The 21,124-nt window shown below is 33.4% G+C and overlaps 2 protein-coding genes across 9 annotated transcripts in view; one reads left to right on the top strand and one right to left on the bottom strand.

Annotated features, from left to right (window-relative positions):
- Positions 1-6,146, top strand: part of CCNH (cyclin H) — a 28,262-nt gene extending 22,116 nt beyond the window's left edge. The window contains exons 8-10 of one of the 4 annotated variants that reach the window (XR_004475614.2): positions 1,327-1,402; positions 1,966-2,082; positions 2,823-6,146. Coding sequence is in view for 2 of the 4 variants with exons in the window: in XM_049708309.1 (XP_049564266.1) it covers positions 1,327-1,402; positions 1,966-2,004 (115 nt within the window). In the remaining 2 variants the exon portion in view is untranslated. Of the gene's footprint in view, positions 1-1,326; positions 1,403-1,965; positions 2,189-2,822 lie in introns of those variants that run through there. The other 3 variants (XR_007476668.1, XM_049708309.1, XM_004263549.4) reach the window with 3 other exon arrangements.
- Positions 3,582-21,124, bottom strand: part of RASA1 (RAS p21 protein activator 1) — a 109,810-nt gene continuing 92,267 nt past the window's right edge. The window contains exons 14-27 of one of the 5 annotated variants that reach the window (XM_033401655.2): positions 20,305-20,462; positions 19,714-19,790; positions 18,210-18,382; positions 17,518-17,677; positions 16,261-16,403; positions 14,691-14,806; positions 13,853-13,939; positions 11,704-11,748; positions 11,323-11,390; positions 9,708-9,796; positions 8,357-8,434; positions 6,011-6,145; positions 4,755-4,884; positions 3,582-3,707 (exon numbers count right to left, since the gene is read on the bottom strand). In XM_033401655.2, coding sequence (XP_033257546.1) covers positions 4,801-4,884; positions 6,011-6,145; positions 8,357-8,434; positions 9,708-9,796; positions 11,323-11,390; positions 11,704-11,748; positions 13,853-13,939; positions 14,691-14,806; positions 16,261-16,403; positions 17,518-17,677; positions 18,210-18,382; positions 19,714-19,790; positions 20,305-20,462 — 1,413 coding nt within the window. In that variant the 3' untranslated portion in view covers positions 3,582-3,707; positions 4,755-4,800. Of the gene's footprint in view, positions 3,708-4,059; positions 4,885-6,010; positions 6,146-8,356; positions 8,435-9,707; positions 9,797-11,322; positions 11,391-11,703; positions 11,749-13,852; positions 13,940-14,690; positions 14,807-16,260; positions 16,404-17,517; positions 17,678-18,209; positions 18,383-19,713; positions 19,791-20,304; positions 20,463-21,124 lie in introns of those variants that run through there. The other 4 variants (XM_033401644.2, XM_004263550.4, XM_049708300.1 and 1 more) reach the window with 4 other exon arrangements.

The raw sequence follows: 21,124 nt of genomic DNA on the forward strand, positions 1-21,124 counted from the left end.
GTCCATGGACCACACTTATTAGTACTACTTCAGGGTAAAATATCTTTCCTTGGTCTTTAAAATTCTTTTATCTTTTTCAACACACAATAATATATTGTCATTATTAAAGCCAGTTAATACAGGTAAACCAAAGTTCTCTTTGACCAAAACCTAAATTCCAGTTTCAACTGAGAGGTAACATATAGTTGGTGTTTTACCTTTGCCAGGCTTTTCTCTGTGTATGTGTATATGAAATAAGTTTTCTTTTCATTGTTTTCATATAAATTGTATAACATTTAATAGTATCAATCTTTAACTTTTGCCAGTCTGGGTGAAAAAATAGTATCATGTTGGTATTTTAATTTGCATTTCCCCTAATACTTTGAAGCATTGATATTTCTGTGTTTAACAATCATTTGTGTTTCTTCTGTATTGCATAATTATAACCCGTGCCCAAGTTTCTGGTGTTATTTTCTTGTAGTTCTTTTTATATACTCATCTTTCTATATATATCATACAGCTATTTTCTTCTATTGTTTCTTTCACTTTGTTATTTAGGCACCTTGTCTTTTGCTTCACACTCTTACATCTGAACACCTTTCTTACCCTAAATTAATCAATATTTTATTTTGCCTTTTGTTCAGCTGTAAAAGCAATTTACAATTGTTTGTGCCTGGTTTGAGGTAGAAATCTCATAATATTAATTTTTGTTCAAATAAGTTAACTGTTGTGCCAGCCATTTAAAAATATTTCATGATTTTTTCTAGTTATTTTAAATACTCATTTATTACAGATTAAATCCCTATATATACTTTGTTGTTTTTTGCCTGTCTGCTCTGATCATTGGTACTTGTAACTCTTTGCTGATAGTCAGCCCTCTGCATGTGCAGATGCAGAGCACCAACTGTCCTGCTGCCATTTTATATAAAGGACTTGAGCATCCAGGGATTTTGGTATCTATGGGGGGTCCTGGAACCAATCCCCCTCATACCAAGGGATGACTACCACACTTTTAATTACTTAGTTTACATATATAGTATGTGTTTTGATGTTAAGTGGGACGAGCTCCCCATGCTTTGTTCTTTTTCAGATTTTTTTGCTATTTTTGCAGCATCTTTCCCAGGTCAGAGTTTGACTTGATAAGCTCCATGAAAAATTTTTTAGAATTTTAATTAGAATTGCATTGAATTCAGAGGAATTTGAAAGATATTGTCTTCCTGTCCATAATTTTTCACCTCTTTCCCTTTATCCAGGCTTTGTTCTTCAATAGATGTATCTCATAGCCTTGTTAGCTTATAGATTCTGTTGCCAGTATAAGATTGCTTGTTGATGGTTGCTTAATTACAGGAAAAAGAGGAAAGGTTATGAAGATGATGATTATGTCTCAAAGAAATCCAAACATGAGGAGGTATGTTCTCCAAAGGTAAATTTTAAGTTATCATTGCTGTATATTCTGGTACAACCATAATGTTAGGATTTTACTGTTCCAGAGTGCAAGCATTATAGACAGAGGTGTTGGGTATTGGAAAGCTTTCATTTCTTTTTTTGCATCCTTTATGTACATTGTCCATTATTAGAGGAATTTTTCTCACTTCTGTCTTGGCCTGTTCTGAAGCAGTATAATAATTACTTGATGAAGAATCCCTCCTAAGGTCATAGAAGGCGGTAGGGATATATTTTTAGATCTTCAAGGATTCTTCTCCTACCTTGTTTAAAAAAAAAATTGTACCTGGCAAGTCAGATAACAATGAATAATCAGAGGCAGAAGTTCACAACTGTAACGTTTATTCCTGTCACTGGACTAGTCTGGTGAGACCATGCCATATTATTATAAGGTTAAACTGCTACACATTTTCCTGGTTTATTTACCTTTTATAATCAGCATAGCGAAAGGAGAACATTTTCCTAAAGGGAGGCAAGAAGGTAAACAGTACTGGTTATGCTTCAGTATAATGTTATCCTTATAACATTTTCTTTCCTTCTTAGGAAGAATGGACTGACGATGACCTGGTAGATTCCCTCTAACCATCCGAAATTGATTTGTCAATGCTAACTAATCAACAGAAGGATGAAGCATATCTGGCATTTAACTTTAAAAATGAAGTAATGTGAAAGCATCAAAATATATTAAACTTTTCTATTTATGTTATTTAAAAGTTTTTCAGGGTAGCTTTATGTGAAATAAAACATCTTCAAAGGAGCCAGAATAGCACCTGGTTTGGCTATTCTTGCCCCACCATGACTAATATCAAATCAGTCTTTAAATCAGTCTTTCTGTGGTAGCCAAATTAAAGCTGTAATTTATTTGCCTATATTGTTTATACAAGATGTCATTAAGCAAACTTATCTTTTTCTGAAAAGGCACCACAAAAAACAAAACTTAGTTACTAGTCAGTTTTAAAAGTGCTAAGGAATGTTGGCTACTATAGCATTTATTCAGTTATTTAACTGTGATCTTACTCAGTTCCTAGAGTTGGAACCAAATTATGAAGGTCTGTCAGATTGTTTCTGGAAAATGGGGTTGAAGGAATTCTGGGAAACTCAACTGCCCTAAATCTGAGTTTTACAGATGCAAACCTCTCCTCAGTGCATCCCAGGATGTACTTTTCCATAAAGTATAGGTACCATTTAATTACATTTCAGTATTTGAAGGTAGTATTTATGTATATCCTTTAATAATGCTTTATATTTTAGGTTTGCGTTGTTTTAATTTCCTTCTCACTGAGGAATAAAATTCACGAAGTGTGATTTTATAAAAGTGGAGGGGAAGAAGCCGAAATTGACAGTCCTTCACTGCAGTCCCGGTGAAGCAGTGGTCCGAATTTATCTTGTTTCTTTTTTAGGTCACTAAAGTTTGGCGTCAGAGCAATCTCTGAAAATTTTCCTACCCAGCCCCTTTAAAAAAAATGTTTAGAGGTTTCATTTCATCATTGACCAGCTAAAAGTTACTCCAAGGCCTACAAAGGTAAATGACAAGTTTCCTATTCCAGCTTAAGAGATAATAAGCATGTCATTAAAATTTTAAAAAGCAGAGTGTCTTTAGGTTTGTGGGTTTTTTTAGAAATAAAAGGCAGGAGAAGCAGTTCAGATTGAGAAATGGCAGGTCAGCATGGTTAAAACTGAGATGTGAGTAGTGGGAGAGAACAAATTGCTGAGCACTAGAATCTAGACCTTTTTGCATATTGCTGAAATGTTTTCGGAGATGTCCATATCCCTTTTAGTGTATCCTGGAAGGAGACCAAATGGCATACTATTGTCTAACTGAAAAGCAGAGGGGAAAATATGGAATTGGGTTGACATCAAGAAAAAGCACCTGGTGTGTTTGTTTGTGTTTTGCTATCACTGTTCAACTGTGATCGCAGCTACTTCAGGGCTAGCTACCTCTATATAAATAACAGCATTTAATACTTGCAGCTTACTGAGGGTTCACAAAATTTCTGCATAGTATAGTTTTAACACTTTGTTTCTTCCTGTATTTTAAGCATTAAAGTGTTGCTCTTAGAACCTAGGCCTTTAGAAAATTTTTTTTTTAGTGGGGAAATGCTTTACCCAGTACATCCCTGTCTGGCTCGCCTTGTATGCCGTCCCTACCCTGCACAGTTAGTTATGGGAGGGAAAGAATCGTTAACAAATACATAATGGAATCCTTCAAAAGAGACCATCAGCCAGAAAAACATCTCAAGTTTCATCTCCCTGGGCCTTGCTCTGGTACTAAATTTGAACTGCCCCTAAAAGGAGGAAGAAAATAATGAAATTAAATGTTTAGCTATATTTAGACAGAAGTAATCAGATATTTATGATATCCCTTGGTTTTATTTTAACTTAACCCTTGTGAATACTTCACAAAAATACACATACAGAAGCACATAAAACTATACAGTCAAACTAAATATCCAGCAGATACAACAAGTAGTCAGAAGGGCAAAGATGGATAGCTGTTCAGTGGCTGATGAAATTGTTTGCATAATTTAAAAAATCAACTTGGAATTAATGAATACTTTCAATGAAAGCATTCTAGGGTTTTTAAACATATATAAAAGAAATCGGTAATCTATAAAACAGTTGAATGGGTAACATGCGTTGATCAGTACACAGTGACCAATAATATTTATTGAATTCAAACTATTTACTGTTGTAAACATTTAACAAAAAAGCATTATGAGATCTAAATACAGTCTTTGACAATTCGAACAAAATAAGTGGTATGTTTAAAAAATAAAGCTGATGAGCAATAGATCCATTCTATATATTTTCTTTCAACAGTTCCAGCAAAGAGAAATAGCAGTTATTTTAAAAAAGTATACAGCAAAGATTGTTCCTATTGTAATGGTAAACTCTGGAAACTGTAAATACAAATAAAGTCATTGAACAGTCAAACGGTCATATTCCTAATTCAGGAAGAAGTAACAGTAAGAGCAGTCTGCAGTCCAGTTATACTCAATTGTCAACAGAGAATGCTTTCTTCCATAGTTCTGTTTCCAAGAGACAGCAAAACTTTGGCAATTGAATGTATTGAAAATATATTTTCCAAGTTCAAGATACAGTCATAGCATTGTGTGAAAGGTGATCTGTACACCAAGGCTCAGAGGTTGGTAAAGATTCCATATGTGGAAAAAGTGCAAATATCCTGCACAGATAGCTTACAAAGCTGCTGGCGCAGTTACTCACCAGCAGAATCTCGAGTTTTGTTTGCATAGTTCACACATCACTGGAATGTGGGAAGGTGTGCTATTTTTTGGCAAGAGCAAAGGAGACATTATACTGATGTGAATTACCATGTTGGGCATGCTGAATCCATGCAGAACACTGCGGCGAAGGCTGCTACCTGACATCATTAGTTTTTGTATACTGGTTTTGTTTTTGCTGAAGCAGCTCTGTTATAGCCAGAAGCTTTTTCAGTACGTGCTAGACAAGGAAAAACAGTATGAAAATAATTAGTAAATAAATGAAAGCTTGATCAAATCTCAGGGATGGGAACCTGGATTTGAAAAAAGCCATATAAATGCAAAGGAATAAATAAAATATTATTACCATTCTACTCAAAAACATAAAATTGTAAGTATGTATCATTCAGCCCTTGACTAGGTCATATTATTTTGGTCGAAATAGAAGAGAATTTTTGTACACTAAACAGAAACTCGTTTGCGTTTGGCATTTCATACCTACTTAGGCCAGAACACTCTCTAGAATAGAACACCTTACAGAAGAAAGATTTATCATTATAAATGACACATCTTAAGCCCTATAGGAGCACATGAGGGCAGTCAGGTTACAGCCTAATAATTCTCCAATAAGATTTTTTTTTAATACTTAAAGCAAGTCAGTGTGGCAAGAAGGCATTGTACATGCCAAGGGCATATAAGGGGGTCCATGGCACATATTCTGCATAAGTTTCTCAAGTGACTGGAACCTAAATGATCCATGCTGTTATCTAAACTCGAAAAACCTTGAGAATTTTAGAATCTCAGATTGAGAACTCAGAATCACCACTCTCAATGTGTTAATCTCTTCTATAAGGTCCTTGCCAAATGGTTGGCCACTGTGGTGACGGGTCTTAGAAACTGCCATTTTTGATAAGCTCTTCTAAGGCCACACTAAACAATCTCTGGATCTGGAGCTTAAAATATTTACCAATCTTCCTGAATAATTCTCGTGTGTTTGACAGTTTGAAAAGTACTTGGCCAGGCACCATGTGTATGACAGAAGAGACAGAAAAAGCCACATCACTACTGACATCAGTAGCTCACTTACCATTTTCATACATGCCACTGAAGTGCATGAACACCACTTTTCAGTAGAGTTCACATTAACTTAAAAGCAAGATTTGACATTTTGCAGTATGAAAAATATGTAATCTTAGTCTGGGCTCATTATTCCTGTTTGCTGAGATCTTTGTGGATTATGATTCAGATTCTCAAAAACAATATAATAAGACTAATTCAGCTATTTATCACCTCCCAAAGAATCCTATGTTGACATTCTGCTTAAGTGTGAGGAACATCATTGTTAAAAAAGGTTGGCAAAAACCTACCTGCTGTGCACCACGCTCATTACTGAGCGTTCGCAGTTCATCTGAATGGGCCACACAAATCTCATGCAATGCTGCTAAATCACGGGAAAGGTCAGTTCTAGAATGCTCTGTAGTGTCCGGAAGTTCAGGTACATTCTTTAAGGGAATCATAAAACTGCATTTAGAAATACAACTCTTTATAATCTCTTCTGAAAAGATCCTAACTGGTACAGTAGATAAAATTTAACACATAATATTCTCTTAAAATGTTCTTAAAATTCAACTTGATAGATTTTGTGACCTCAGTATTCACACAAAACCAAGTTTCATTTTCTTCAACCACACGGCAGAATACTGTGCAATATTATTTTTTTAAACTGGAACATAAATAATGCAAGCATTAACTGCCAATCTGGATTAATGCAACCTAAACTTAAAATTCCTCCACTCCTTCAGACTGAGTTTCATTATTAAACTACTATAGTTTGTCCAAATTGATCAGCATATATAAATAAGAGCTACATTACAAAAGCATTGATGAGAACCTTTCAGGCCTATAATTATCTGTGGACTCTGCCCAAAACACTTGCTAATGTGTAGAAATGATGTGTTAATTATGGTATCTTTAGATAAGGTTCATAAAGTAAATTAGTGCCAATACAGTACTACCAACTTGTTATAGTAACTAAGTATTGATTTTATTTTGAGCACTGGAATAAAATTTAACGCGAGTTTAGATTACCAGTGGTTTTAAACAAATCTATTCCTCTCCCTAATGGTGACAATATTTGCTATACACTCCTAAAAACTGCAAACACTCAGTTTTCTATGGTCTAAAAAAAATAATTAGAATATAATTCATTTTTTTTCAGTGAATGAAGGCTTCTAGAGATGGGATGCTTCTAGAGATGCGATGAAAGACAACCACATTTGCCTTTAAAGAGTTTACAACCTAGTAGAGAAGACACAGACTAGATGTAAACTGATCACAGAGTTATATATATCAAAGGATATGCAGGATACTTAGGAAGCAGAACAAAAGGTATTATTTAGTTCAGGTTTAGGGCTCAGCAAAGCCTGCCTGAAGGAGACGTTTGAAGTGAGTCTTATTTGACTTATATAGGTGTAAAGCAATGGAAGAGTATGAGGAGACTGGAAGAGTATTACAATATTGGAATTCTAAGCAATCTGAAAGGCTAGATTGTGTGGCATAACTAGGAAAGTGATAGAGAAAGCTGGACTGTAGACATGTGATTATGGAAAGTAAATGGAATCCTAATCTTGAATCTACACCTAGAAATGTGTCTTGAGATAAACTAGCTAGCCTTAAATATTGGACAGTTTCATACAGCTCCTTAAACATCACTATAGTAAAAAAAAAAAAAAATTTCATCAGGGACCAACTATATTTTTTTGGTAATCGGAAATATTTATATGCTTCAAAACTTCCCAGGAGTTCACATATAGGAACATGATGGCCATTTAGCATCTGCTCCTTTATTTCTCAATTTCATTATCAATATGGACCAACACTATAAATTTCTTATACCTGAAGCTGCAAACTAGGGGCCCACAGGCTGTCCTGACTGGTTTGACTGTACAGTGGTGTGGTGGTTGTTTACTTGTGCTTTTAAGTGAATCTGACTGTATTAAAGCAGAACATTCTCCTACCCTAGCATTCCCTAGTGCCATACACCTGGCTAAATTCACATCTCTTTTCTGGTTTCTATATATATGAACTGAATTGCTAATAAATTTATTTAGTTTTTAATTGATGCAGTATCTGAAAATCTATAACAAGAAAATTTAACTTTACTAAGAAATCCAGGGTCTTAAAAATTATTTTTAAAATCCCATTCTTAATTTTATAATCACAACTTATTTATAAATGCCTAAGTAAGGCATATGTAGTCCCACTGAATGAAGTTTAACACCAAATCCATGTATTTTATTCTTAGAAAAGCCACAGGAACATACATTCTCCAGTCCATTTACTTATTAAACTGGCCAGAACTATGGGTTATCCATCTTGTTTCAAATTCCACACAGTAGCAGCAAAGTTAAAGTAGCTAAAGCAGCAACAGAATGTCATAGTGGTGAGGTGGGACAAACTAAAAATTGACACAGGCAGTTCAAAAGCCACAGTCCTCTATTCTTGGTGTAAATCATTCAGTGTAAGAATAAATTGTTATAATTATATCAAATGAAGTAATTTGTTTAAGAAGGTAGACAAAAATATGCAGCTTTTTTGTTTTGTTTTGTTTTAAGCTCTGGATAGAAAAGCTTTCTAAAGGTTGTTGCTTCAATGAGTTATACTCAGCTATATTAAGTATAGATGTCAAAGTACTTGAAAAATTATATGCATACCCCAAGTTCATCTAAAAACATGATCATACGATGTTTGTTACTTTTGATGAATGGATTGACACCTTCCATGTAAGGCTCCTAAAAATATAAAAATAAAAAGCTTACTATATATGCATCAGAAACATTATCTGGTCCATAACAAAAACCATACATGTAGCAAAAATTCTTATAAATCAAATTATCAGTAGCAGCACATTATTCATAAGAATTGACGTAATTATACAATGACCATATTTTTCCTTCTAATATAAGCAAGCAGCTATTCTGAGGAATAGGAGTATGGAGTACTTTAATAAACAAACAAATTCTGGATGAAAAAAAGCACACATAGCCTAGCAAACACAATTTCTTATATGTAGGTCATTCAAAAATAATTAGTGAGAAACTGTCAATATTTGCCAAGTACCCAGAGGTTATTAGAACCTAGCAGAGAATATAGGGAATTAAAATATAGTGTGGTAGGGACTGCAATAAAAAATTGGTACTCATAACCTGCCTCAGGGTTCAGATGAATTCAAAAGCTGAGTCATACTATAAACTGCTTCATTCTAAAATCTTAAACCGATTCGAAAATATGCTATGTTGTAAAACGGGGAAGGGTTAGTATTAATACACACTCTCTTAAAATCAGTAAGATGAGATAAGGACCTCAATAGACTATTCCAAAGAAACAGACATGAAAAGTCATACAGTTCTAAGAGTAATGAAATAATGATACAAAAAGTAACATGCTTATCAGATTGTCAAAAATAAAAAAATAATACTAGTTGAGTTTTGGAAAGGCTGTGGGGAGCAAAATGTCTTCTTACTTAGTACTTTTACTCCAAAGTTCATTTAAAGAAATAACTGGACAAGTTTGAAAGGAAGTACATATAAGGATACTTGTTATCTGTTAATATTAACAAAAGCAGATGACATAGTATTATCCGTACCAGAACATTAACAGTCATTATCTTTAGATAGTGGGATCACATATGGGTGTTTTAAAAACTCATCCGAATTTTAATATTTACAGAGAATGTTTATTATGCAATACATAATAAAATTGATTGGGGTGCATTTAGAAATATGCTCATTGATTTTTATATTTAAAAGTGAAAGAATCTGATTATACTGGAAATTATACTGAAAAAATACCTTTCTATACTACTAGCGAAAATGGTGGTCTTTAAAATTCCACTATTAAAAAGTAAAATCTAAAAGCATCTAAAAATATGAACATATCAACAAAATCATAAATTATCTTTATGAAATATCCACTGTTGAAAATTTACTTATGCCATATTTCATGGTTTTATCGTGTCAAAGTTTCATTCATAAATGACATTTTAAAGTATCAAAATGTTTTTACCTTAGCTCCAAATTCCACAAGATTTGCTAAGTTCTGCACAGACTTAGCCACTAATATCAGTGTTCTTGCAGCAATAGGAGATGGGGAATCTATAAGAGAATTGGGCACAGCTAATGACACCAACTCCAAAGGTACTTCCAAGTAAACCATTATAAATTTAGCATTTTAATATTTCTTTACTGTTAAAAATATTAATATTCTTCCATTCAGAACTCAATGTTTTTTGGAAAAAGTATGACCTGTATAATTCAAAAGAGCTTGATTTAAAGGGGGAAAAACTGAATATACTTATCAGTGCTTTTAGTTTGTGAAAAGGGTACTACAGGGTATTTCAAAATACTTCAAAGCTTTATCTTATTGCTAAAAAGACTTGTTACTCCACATACCCTACAGGACAATTCACAAAGCTAATTTCAACCCATCCAAGGTTAGCAATTTGCAATATGAGCAATTCCTTGCTTCCAGCCTCCACTGACTCAAATAATTCACTTTAAAGCTCAATAACAAAGTCTGGAATCTCTGCTTTATTTTGAGGAGAAAAACATGCAATTTATTAATTTTTAAAAAATATTTTAAAGGTTAATCAGGAAGCACTGCCCTATATAGATAATAGGATGTAAATGAAAAATATTTGTCTCTATTAATTTTAAGCTCTGAAACATAATTATTTAACAGTAAAAACCTATAGATAGTCTATCTGGCTGCCTGATTTTAAACTGTATTCTTTTTATCTGAAGTTGCTAAACTATAAATAATATTGCCTAGTGGTTCAGAGTCTAACATTCAGATAAATAAATCTCTCCAAAAGAATTCTAAACCCTTAATTCTTAGTAGACCCATAGATTTAACCATTTTAGTAGCAATTGGAGATAACTACAGAGATATGATGGCTATAAAGGTAAGATACTCCAAAAAATTTTAAAAAATTTTGAGCTTCAAATTATCAAGACAAAAATACTTCAGATTCCTTCTGCTAATGATGGCTCATGATTACATTTGTAGTCACAAATATCATTCTTATCCTTTATTTGAAAAGTCTACAACATCTGAAAGTCAATCCATAATGGGCATTTGGGTAATAAGCAAAACTGAATCTGGTTTGTTGGAGTTTAAATGCCAATTAACATTATATAGGTGGTGACAAGAAATCTCTACTGGGAAATCTCAAAGGGCTACTTTCTTTATAAGTATTCACAGAGTACTATTGCAACTGCAGCTATAATTTTAAAATCCAACTTGCAATGGTAGTGACAGGGTCTAGCATGGGTTAAAAGCACACAGGAAGCTCTTTTTCCCAACTTGAAAAAGCCTATGTTGCAGGCTGGAAAAAATCATCATCATAAGAGTCTGAGACATAGGTAGGGATGGGAAAAAAATGATTTGTGTCTAATCATGCCATCTCAGGCTTCAAATATTAGATGGAAAGAAAGGTTAAGAAACAAAATGGAAAGAAAAGGTAAAGTACCAAAAGGAAGAAGAAAGGGGTGCTTTGGAATGTTTTATACCAAGTCTTATAATTGGATAAAAAAAAAAAAGATTTAAAAGGAAAAATGAGTAACCTTACTAAAGAGTATGAAACTTTTTTTAATTTCAAAATTTATCAAAAGCTGATTACCTGAGATGATATTAAACATCCGTGGGTTCAGGATGGCAGGACAGATAAGTCGAAGAAAAACAAAACCACTGAATGGGAGGGAAATTTTGTTTTTTTAGAAAACTACAATATGTGTTACATTAAAATAATATATATATACAAAAATGTTAGTAGAACCATGAACTTTGAACTAATGTAGGGAAGACCAAATATGCAACTTTATGAAAATAATAAGCTAAAGTATCTTACTTTAAGAACATATATTTGCTGCTTAAACATTATTCACTTTTCTCAAATTTAGATTTTTAGATTTACTTTGGGAAGATTTAAGTTGTATCTGTAACATTTACTGTTTTGGCTACTATTTACTTATTCCAAGCTAGTAGTGCATTTTATACTTACTTTGAGGAAGGTGTGTCCTTAGGAACACTAAGAATTTCTGAAATACTGTAGGAGTACAAATAAACCCTTCACATAGTCCTGTAAGGTCCTAAAACTAACATTCTCTAACTTCTCTTTCTTTCTTTAAACAGAACAGCTCAGTAAAGTCTGTTATAAATGAAGTTGGTTATACTGATTTTGTTGAGTTACATAAAAATTAATCCATTGTACTAGGGAAAAAGTGACTTCTTGATAAATGAAAATGTATACAAACAATGTTGAAAAGCTTTTAAGGCAATGAAGAAAAGGACATCAAGCTTTCTAAAGTTAAAAAAAAAGTTCTCAAATTACAAAATATTAATAGCAAAACCAAAAATTAGTATAAAAACACATGGCTTAATAACAGTTGTCATATATGATTTTACCTGCTAATCTTACTCTGGGAACAAAGTACAAAGTAAAACTACAAGTGTATTTAGCTATTCCTAGTCTGCTCCCTTCTTCGGTTACTGGTAGAGTTTATGTTTTTGTGTAGATAATATTTCTCTAATTTCCTCTTAAGAGGAATCCACACTAATAATTGACCTCGCACCTGCCCTTGTAAAGACAAGCATTATTTCCAAGTTGATAAAATTCCTTTTAGAGATTAAAATAATTGACACAGTCTCTGTTCTCTATCAGAGTGAATAACCCAACTTCTCAGCATTTACCTCCCAATGATGTTGCTTGCTAATTTTGGGGAGTCTTAGAAAAATTAATGTGTTGCTTCTCAGATAGCATTTATTCTTAATATACAATTATTAAGTCTTTAGATTTCTTTATAGCAGGTAATTTATGAAGAATCTTGCATAAATTTTGCTTGAAAACATTTTGATATCTTTGTCTTTGGATCTGAAATATAGCCTAGCAACACCGAACCATAAAAGAATTTCAGTGTGCAAATCCACTTTCTGGGAATTTTTAGAGGTGATTTTAAATTTAAGAGGGATACTAGGTATCTACACATATATTTAAAAGCTTAACTAGGGATAGAAATCACCACCTTGGCCATAAATGCCCCTTAGAAGACCCTGTAGTATCAGATAATCCACATAGCAGAATTTCCAGCTATTTGCTTAACAAATATACTTGTTTGAAACTTACAAAAGTTTTCATTTACATCACACACAACTGTGCTGCAACATTATATGCTTGTAATACGTGTCTATTCCTCTCAATCACTACTAAAGCCAAGAAATACAGAATCTACAATTCTTAAACATTTATGTCATATCATTACTAACCAAGAGAGATTTTATCTGTAAAAAGAGTAGAAGGCTCTTTACAAGATTTAGGTTGGGGGCAGGATTAACACACATTTTCAAAACTAATTATATGATATTGGTGCCTTCAGTAGTTGCCCAATTTTTTTTTAATAGTGTATAACATGATGGGCAGCATATATTCTATATGATAAATTTTATTATTAGACCCCTGAATTCTCTGATGCTTTTGCACTAATTTCCTCCTGTCTTGAATGGGTTGGGGTGTGCTTAACAAAAGCATACAGGAGTGTTAAGGATATTAGATTGGGTCTTAGATGTTTTGCCTTTACTTCTGCCTTAGCCACTAACTTTCTGTATAACCTTAAGCAAACAATTTAATCTCTACAGATCTGCTTCCTCATTGGAAAAGTTACGGAAATGACAACAAAGTCCTATATAAGCTACAAAATGCTATGACTTGACAAAGCAATTCCTCCTAATTACTGCACAATGAACACACTGTAACAGCTTCAGAACTAAGTAGACTCTGGTTGGAGATTAGCCCTGAGTCACAAACTGTTAACAAACCAATTAATTAATATCTAAATTGTACAATTATTGCTTTTCGTTCTCAGCACAAATCAACCAGTCTTTCTCTCCTCCCATCAGTGAATGTTGAGGTTTTTAGAAAATGCAAAAAGGTAGCTTGCTAGCTAAGTATCTCATAGTAACTTCAAAACAAAAACACTAAGTTAAAGTTTAGGAGCTATCTGAATTCAGAAAATATTCAACAGGACTCTGACATAAAAGTCAAAGAAAAAAGGTCTTGAAATTGTATACTGTATACTGTTAGTCTCCACATTTTCACAATTATCCATTTGACTCTCAGTGCAGGCTATATGATTTAACAAAACAGTAAGTCTTACCTAACAACTCTTGTTCTCATGGTGGTATTTGTAGGCCACTTGTACTGAACAGATTTCTGTAAACACCCATAAATATACCTCAGTGTCCTGCCAAAACAACACAACCATCTTAATACAGAAAGCACTCGAAAATACTGATCTCACTGCAGCCTAAAGCTTAATTTACGAAATCCATGACATTTTTAAATGCAACTGGCCATTTTCCCAAAAGAAGTTCTCTGTTACAAGTAGTGATATTTAGCAAAGGATAAGGAAAACTTTAAAAAGTTTGCATCATCAATTCATTTAACCAGTTCTTTACATTTACTTTGGAAGAAATCCTACCATTTTTAGATTACTTCTGTATTAAAGAAAAGTATGAAAAAGTACTGGAATGCAGATATAGAGGAACTAATGAGTACAGGTTCCAGGGAGACAGATTTTAATGTAAGTTAACTTCTACCTGAATAAGCGAGCTAACACCGGAAGCCGCTAAGCAGACACCGAGTAATTATCTCGTGTACATTTTGAGCAAGATGTTCAACTACATACTGGAGAGATACGTGTCTTTTATGACCTCCTCAAACCTGAGATAAGCTTCTATTCTTTCCCCAAGTTACTATATAAACCAGACATACTGGCCTGTATTTGTTTTATTTTAATGCAAATATTTCACTTTGGTTTCTTCAAGTCACTCTGTTTCCTTAAACACAATTCATCGTGTAAAGATTAAAAACCCTAACTTCTTCAGAGTATAATAACATCAGGACAGTGGAAAAGCTTACACATGTTTTAGAAATACAAATTTTTTAAAATGCAAATATACAATTTCTTGTCAAATTAAAATTTCACCACTTACGGTGGAAGTATTTCTGAAGCCATGAATATTTTCTCCACAAGCTCTGAAAGTATGTTCAATAGGTGTGCTAAATTAGTGTTCACATCTTCATTTTTTTCTAACTTTGATGGACTTAACTAAGAGAAGGAATAAATCAATATAAATGCATCTTGGCAATGATAAATGCAAATGAATCAAGGTAATCAAGCAGTTTTTTCAAGGTTCTCTATTTTTCCATTTTTCAAACTGTATTAGTCTTTTGGTGGTGGTGTGGGGCTAACTAGGGTTTGCTCTGTGGAACTCCTAATGGACTTGTTACCATTAATTCCCATCTACGCAACTGAAGAGCAATGATTATTCAACAGTTTTCAGTTGCTTTGGGTTAAATACCATTAATGAAGTTTTCTTTTATTCATTTACCACATTTTACCACAGATTTTTACAGGCACATAAAACTGTATTAGACTTTATTTTAAATATAATATTCCCAACCAGAAGACAAAAAAATCCCAGCTTCAGTGGCCACATGCACAAATATACCAGAAGTATTTAATTGGAAAGAAAGATCACCGTATATTATTATAAAACCTATCTTAAATCTATTTATTTGAGGAAAAAAGCTGATTAAAATAGAAAGGTTTTTCTGAATGAGATAAGACTTCTAAATGACTAATAAAATACCAAATGCCTCAGAGGCAGCATCATGAACCCTTCTAAAAACTTTCCAGTAACTTCTAAAATCTAAGAATTCTTATCTAGAATTAATGGAGAGAATTTATCTATAGGAATCTAAATTCCCTAGCCTGGATTTAACGTCCAGAGACTTTCTGCAGACTTGCTGCATTTCTGTATCCTTTATACTTATTAGACCAACTATGGTGTTAACCCCAGGTTTCCAACACTAAATTATCCATTTCTTCCTCTTAAGTTAATTAGTAAAAATTGACAACTTGGTGCAGAATTAACATTTTGAGTGTTCCCAGTATACATTATCAAAAGCAGTTCCTTTATTTTGTATCAGACATAAAAGATATATTTAATATCCTCCTTCTATAGTTGCTCTGCCTTCAAAATAAAATGATGGAATAGCCATATACATGAGATTCTACTCCTTTTCTTAATGGTTTGTTATGAGTTTACACTGAAGCCTCAATAATCTAAAAGGATGTTTTTATTTGCTTTTGAGGGGGTTATCTTGTACCTCTGACCCTCCCACCACCACCCCCACTTCAAAAAAACCTTTGAGGAGAAACCTAGATGTTATTAGCAAGTGTCACATAGAACTTACACAACAGAAATCTCTAACAATAACTTCAATTTATGTTTGCACACTTTCTGAAAGTAGCATACACTTTTATCATTAGTACAGCAGGAGTACTTTCATGTATTTCTGGTGCAATTCGAGGTTTTTAATCTCCAAATAAAGTACATCTTTTTTAAAAAGTCTGTTTTGCATAACATTTTTCTAAACGTATTACAAAAGGTATAACTGTTCTGATGAACAGTTTCAGACAGCTAATATATTTGCCTTGAAGTGCAGTTAGCTATAAAGCATTACCTATTAAAATATGCTCTTTGCTGCCATACTCACCTCGCAAGACTGCTTGCTTTCCATTATCTTTAAGATACAGTCTTTCAAAGCGTGATGAACAAATTGTGTAGCAGTGGCTTTCATATACTGCTCCATCAAGGTACTCGCAAGTGTTGTAGCTCGAAATAGGGTAGTGGCTTCATCTACATAAATATATATATATTAAAAAATTATCTGTAAAGGATTGTACTAATGTGAATCAAATTGGAAAATGAATTCATTTTTTCCTCAAATAATTATAGCTCTTTATGTTTATTTGCATGTAGCATTAAATATTGATTATAATGACATCCTATATTCCTATAAACTTAACTCTTCAAAAGACTTTCTATTCCTTCACTTCATTAGATCATAAACAAGAGAAAGAATTAACACTGCCATATTATATGAACAAAGGTTCTGGATGGTTATATGACTTATCTAAGACTAAAGAGCCAAATAGTGACAAAACTAGGACCAGAATCCACCTTTGCTGTCCACTGAGCCCACGCTTTAAAAAATCTGAGTTAATTTACAAACAAGAATGTCACTTAAAACCCCCGTATAAATTAACTTATTTGCCTAAAATATGGCTATTCATGACTTTTAATAAAATCCTAAAAAAAACACAAATATTGCCAGAAAAGACAATCTCAGTGTAAAATATGTACCACCACTTTATCTTTCCTGACAAATCTATATATTTTTATATTTTCTATGATCAGGAGGAAATAGTTTTAGATTTTACAGTTTATTTGGGGAACCTAGAAGCAAGTACTGTTATTGAGTCAAAGGGCTGGTTTGAAATGGGTTACTCTGACATATTTATAAGCTGTTACAAACTACTGTGGGTCCAGCTAAATTGCCTGGAAACTACCTACCTATAGAAGGCAGAAATAAAATGCAGCTAACACCCAACTTCTGTGCAATGAATTTATAAGCAAAAAACAAACAAGAGAACATGGTAAGCATACCAAACTATTCTTAATAACCAAGCAGTATGAGCTATTGATCTGGACACGGAAGTCACTTTCTTACGGCTTCTAATTTGCCATGACAGAAAGTTGTATTAGAGATAATACCCCCCCCATATTAGCCAGCCTAAGAATCAGACATGACATTCCAACTGTAATTTTTAATGAATGAAAAACTAAGTAACTTTGTAAAATGATTTAACTATTTAATATGTTCTAAGATAGAGTACATATATACTTGATATATAAAATCTAATCATTAACCAGTTTTTAAAAGTATCACACTAACACATCCATACTGTACCTTCCATGCTTATTTCTCTGTCATTTAGTGTACATAACAACAACGATTCAAGCCTTTCATGAAGAAAAATCCTCAGTAGGATGCTAGCCAGTAGTGTTCGGTCCTGTCCACATACATGTGATAAAGCATAGACTACGTGAAGCTCCTTTTGCAGTATAAGCTAAAAATGACATCAAGAAAGATTGTTGAAAGTACACAGCATTAAGCATTCTCAGTAACATTAACAGGAAATACGTTCTTCTGTATGTATACATTTAGGAATATGTTCTACTGAATAAATTTATTAAAAACAATGAGTTTGTAACCTACATATTTATAGTCTCTTCAAAGCAATGTCATACTGTTGCAAGGCTTTTCAACCTTCTCTGCCTGTCACTGTGCCACTAAACTATGAAATTACTATATTTAACTCAATGGGTATGGTGGGAAGCAGCACATAGCACAGGGAGATCAGCTCGGTGCTTTGTGACCACCTAGAGGGGTGGGATAGGGAGGATGGGAGGGAGGGAGACGCAAGAGGGAGGAGATATGGGGATATATGTGTGCGTGTGGCTGATTCACTTTGTTGTACGGTAGAGACTAACACAGCATTGTGGAGCAATTATACTCCAGTAGGGATGCTGGGGGAAAAAAAGTTAATTATTTTTCTTAATGCCTTTAAAAATAATTGGACTGGTAAGTAACTTTAATACCTCTTTAAATTCGCTGTACTCTTCTTCTGGCATGATTTTTTCCATAGAATATCGTGCTCGGACGCGCAGGGATCCTGGCTCAATACCTTTCAATGGTATATGGGAGCTGAGCAAAAACCATTCATCTGTGGCATGCCCTTTCTGCAGCCGGCTCAACTGGCAGCGCATAAATACTGTGACAGAAAAATATCAAATGATTACTGTCTAAAAAGATGACACTGTAATTAGTCACACAAATTTTCCTAATGTTCTATCTTATCTATAGTGTTAAATGCTTTTTATTAAAGGACTTTTCAGTAAGATCATAAATTTAATACTAAATGCTTACTTCATTCATTTACTGAATGCCTACTATGTGCCAGACTCTCTGATAGGCAGGGATGTAGGATACAGACATGATAAAGATACAGTCTCTGACTTGCATGGAGGTAACAGTCTAGCCAAGGAGGCAAGAAATCAATTATGATACCCCATGCTAAGCGCTGTAAAGTGGTGTATGCTAATGAAGTACAGAGAAATAATGTCTAATTCATTCTGTGGAGGTTAAACATCCATTCCAAACAGGTACCCCCTTAAGCTGACTTGTAACAGGATCTGGAAGTGTAGCTAAGTAGAAACAGAAAAGAAGAGTGTGTGTGCAGTCTGAACAGAAGGTATGGTGGATGGTTTTAAAAATCCATGGACAATTTAAGAGCTATAAGAAAGCTGGTGTAGCTGGAGAGAAGGATATACAAAAGATTCCACAGTGAAAGTAAGAGTGGGGAGGAGTGGATCAGGAAAGAGCCTTTCTTCTGTATCATTGCTAGGGGGTTAGATTTTTATCTTAAAAATAATGGGGGACCACTAAAAATGTTAAGCGTTTTAATAGTAGTACAGAAATTACAGAATAAATATATTTATAGTGAAAAATTCAGGCTTTGATTCTGTTAACACATATCACTTTTTTTTCCCCCTAAGCCTGATTTTTAAGAAGGTATTTAAGGATTAACCTAATTCACTCTGGTGTGAATTGCTAAATCCCATTGCCACCTGTTTCAGAAACATACTGGGAAAAGTTGTGCTGCTGAGAACCAGTACTGACTACCAGAAGTGAGCAGTGTAATCTAGTTTAAAGAAAAAAATTTAAGCGTGCTTTTTTTCATTTACATGCAAAGTATAGGAAAGTAGGAGAAACTTAAAAAGTAGGAAGAAGGGATAAGGAAGCACCACAGAAAGATGACCACTGTTACTGTTTTCTTTTTCCTCCTATACGTTGTGGAGGGAGGGTGAGCAGATCCTACTTTAATCCTAAGGGCTTAAGTTTACAGTATATACAATTTAGCCTTTTTGGTCTTTTTCTTTTTTAGATACAGCAATCAATACTTGTAGAAGTATAAAAAGAAGCTATCTCAAGTTAAACTGCTTACACACCTTTTTAATTTCCATTTTAGACTATACTTCATTATGAATTTCCAAAGTATATAAAACATGCTTTTTCACTTTAGAAATTTCTGTGTCAACTTACAGATATCAGGATCTTTGCTTTTCTTCGTTTTATTGCTAAGAGTTATTTCAAATCTGTTGATGTCAGGAGGAAGATCACTAAAGCAGCAAGGAGAAAAAGAATTAAGAAAATGTCCTGGCATAAAACTATCTAATTCCTTTATTAGTATTGAATAAACCCCCTATTTCTGCTGCTAACCCAGCTGAAAGTGCTAGATTTAAAAGTAGATTCAAAACATGTTTTATTATTTGGTACACAGGAATACAGACAAGCAAATTACACTTTCCCTACTGTCTAACTTTAACTTCCTGGAGTAAATCCTGGAAACCCTTGTAAACATTTTGTCTGTGTATGTTAGTAAATGTTTTTGGATTCATCAGTAATGGTAATTCATATTAATAACTGGGTGAAAAACCAAGGACATAGCACTTTACTAGTAAAAGTGAACAAATACAATAGAATAAAAAAAAGTGTGTATTATTAAAATGCCTGAGCTTGGCACCGTGTTCTAATTGATTTAGATACAGAGTTAAAAAAAAAAATTAAAAAAAGGAAAGAAAATGCATTACAGCAAAAGAAAATCATCTAATGTAATGATAAAATAAGACTTACTCAAAGACAAACTCTTCTGACCATACAGGGTTTTGCCCTTCCCTTGCATGAGTTTTTGCTACCTGGACACTATTCAGGTAGATGTTACAATATGGATTAGTAAAATGTTTTACTGGGAGTTTATGGGCTTCTTCAATATGTAAAACAAGACTGCTGACCTAAAGAAAACACAGAAATCGTTACCCCAGATTTCAAGAATTATGCATTAGGTTTCAAAGGCAATTATTATAAAAACCCAAAATAGTGACTTATTTTCCCCTTTTTTCAGAAAACATGACCTTCAGTTATATTTTCCCTTTTAATAAATTCTTCCCACTTAAAAAAAAATACAATTGTATTTTACAAGTTATTCCTCCAATTACATTCCTGCAAAAATAATGAAATACACCTTTTCTGCTATAAAACAATGGTTCAGAGAAAATGAAGTTGAGAAGAGCATTCTTTTTTTTTTTTTTTGAGGATTCTTTATTAATTTAAGTAAATAACTCTTACCACCCAAATCAAAATCTAACATGCTATATAATGCTCATCTAGAAGATTTTCTTTCTATACAGAGTTCCACAGCTAGAAAATATTTTTAAAATATTGATTCTACCTTCTCATTTTACAGAAAAGGATACAGATCCAAAGAAGCGAAGTTATTTTTCAGTTTTGATGCAAAACTTAAACCATCTATCTTCTAGTGTCAGGTTCTCTTTCCCTCTTGCCACGTACTACTTGTGTGGCCTTGCACAAGTCAGTTTCTATGAGCCCCAGCTTCCTCAGATATAAAATTAGGATAAAGTCTACACTGCAAGTTGTTGTGAAGATTAGAAATGAT

Source organism: Orcinus orca, chromosome 3 (assembly GCF_937001465.1).
Source record: "Orcinus orca chromosome 3, mOrcOrc1.1, whole genome shotgun sequence".
Lineage (NCBI taxonomy): Eukaryota > Metazoa > Chordata > Mammalia > Artiodactyla > Delphinidae > Orcinus > Orcinus orca.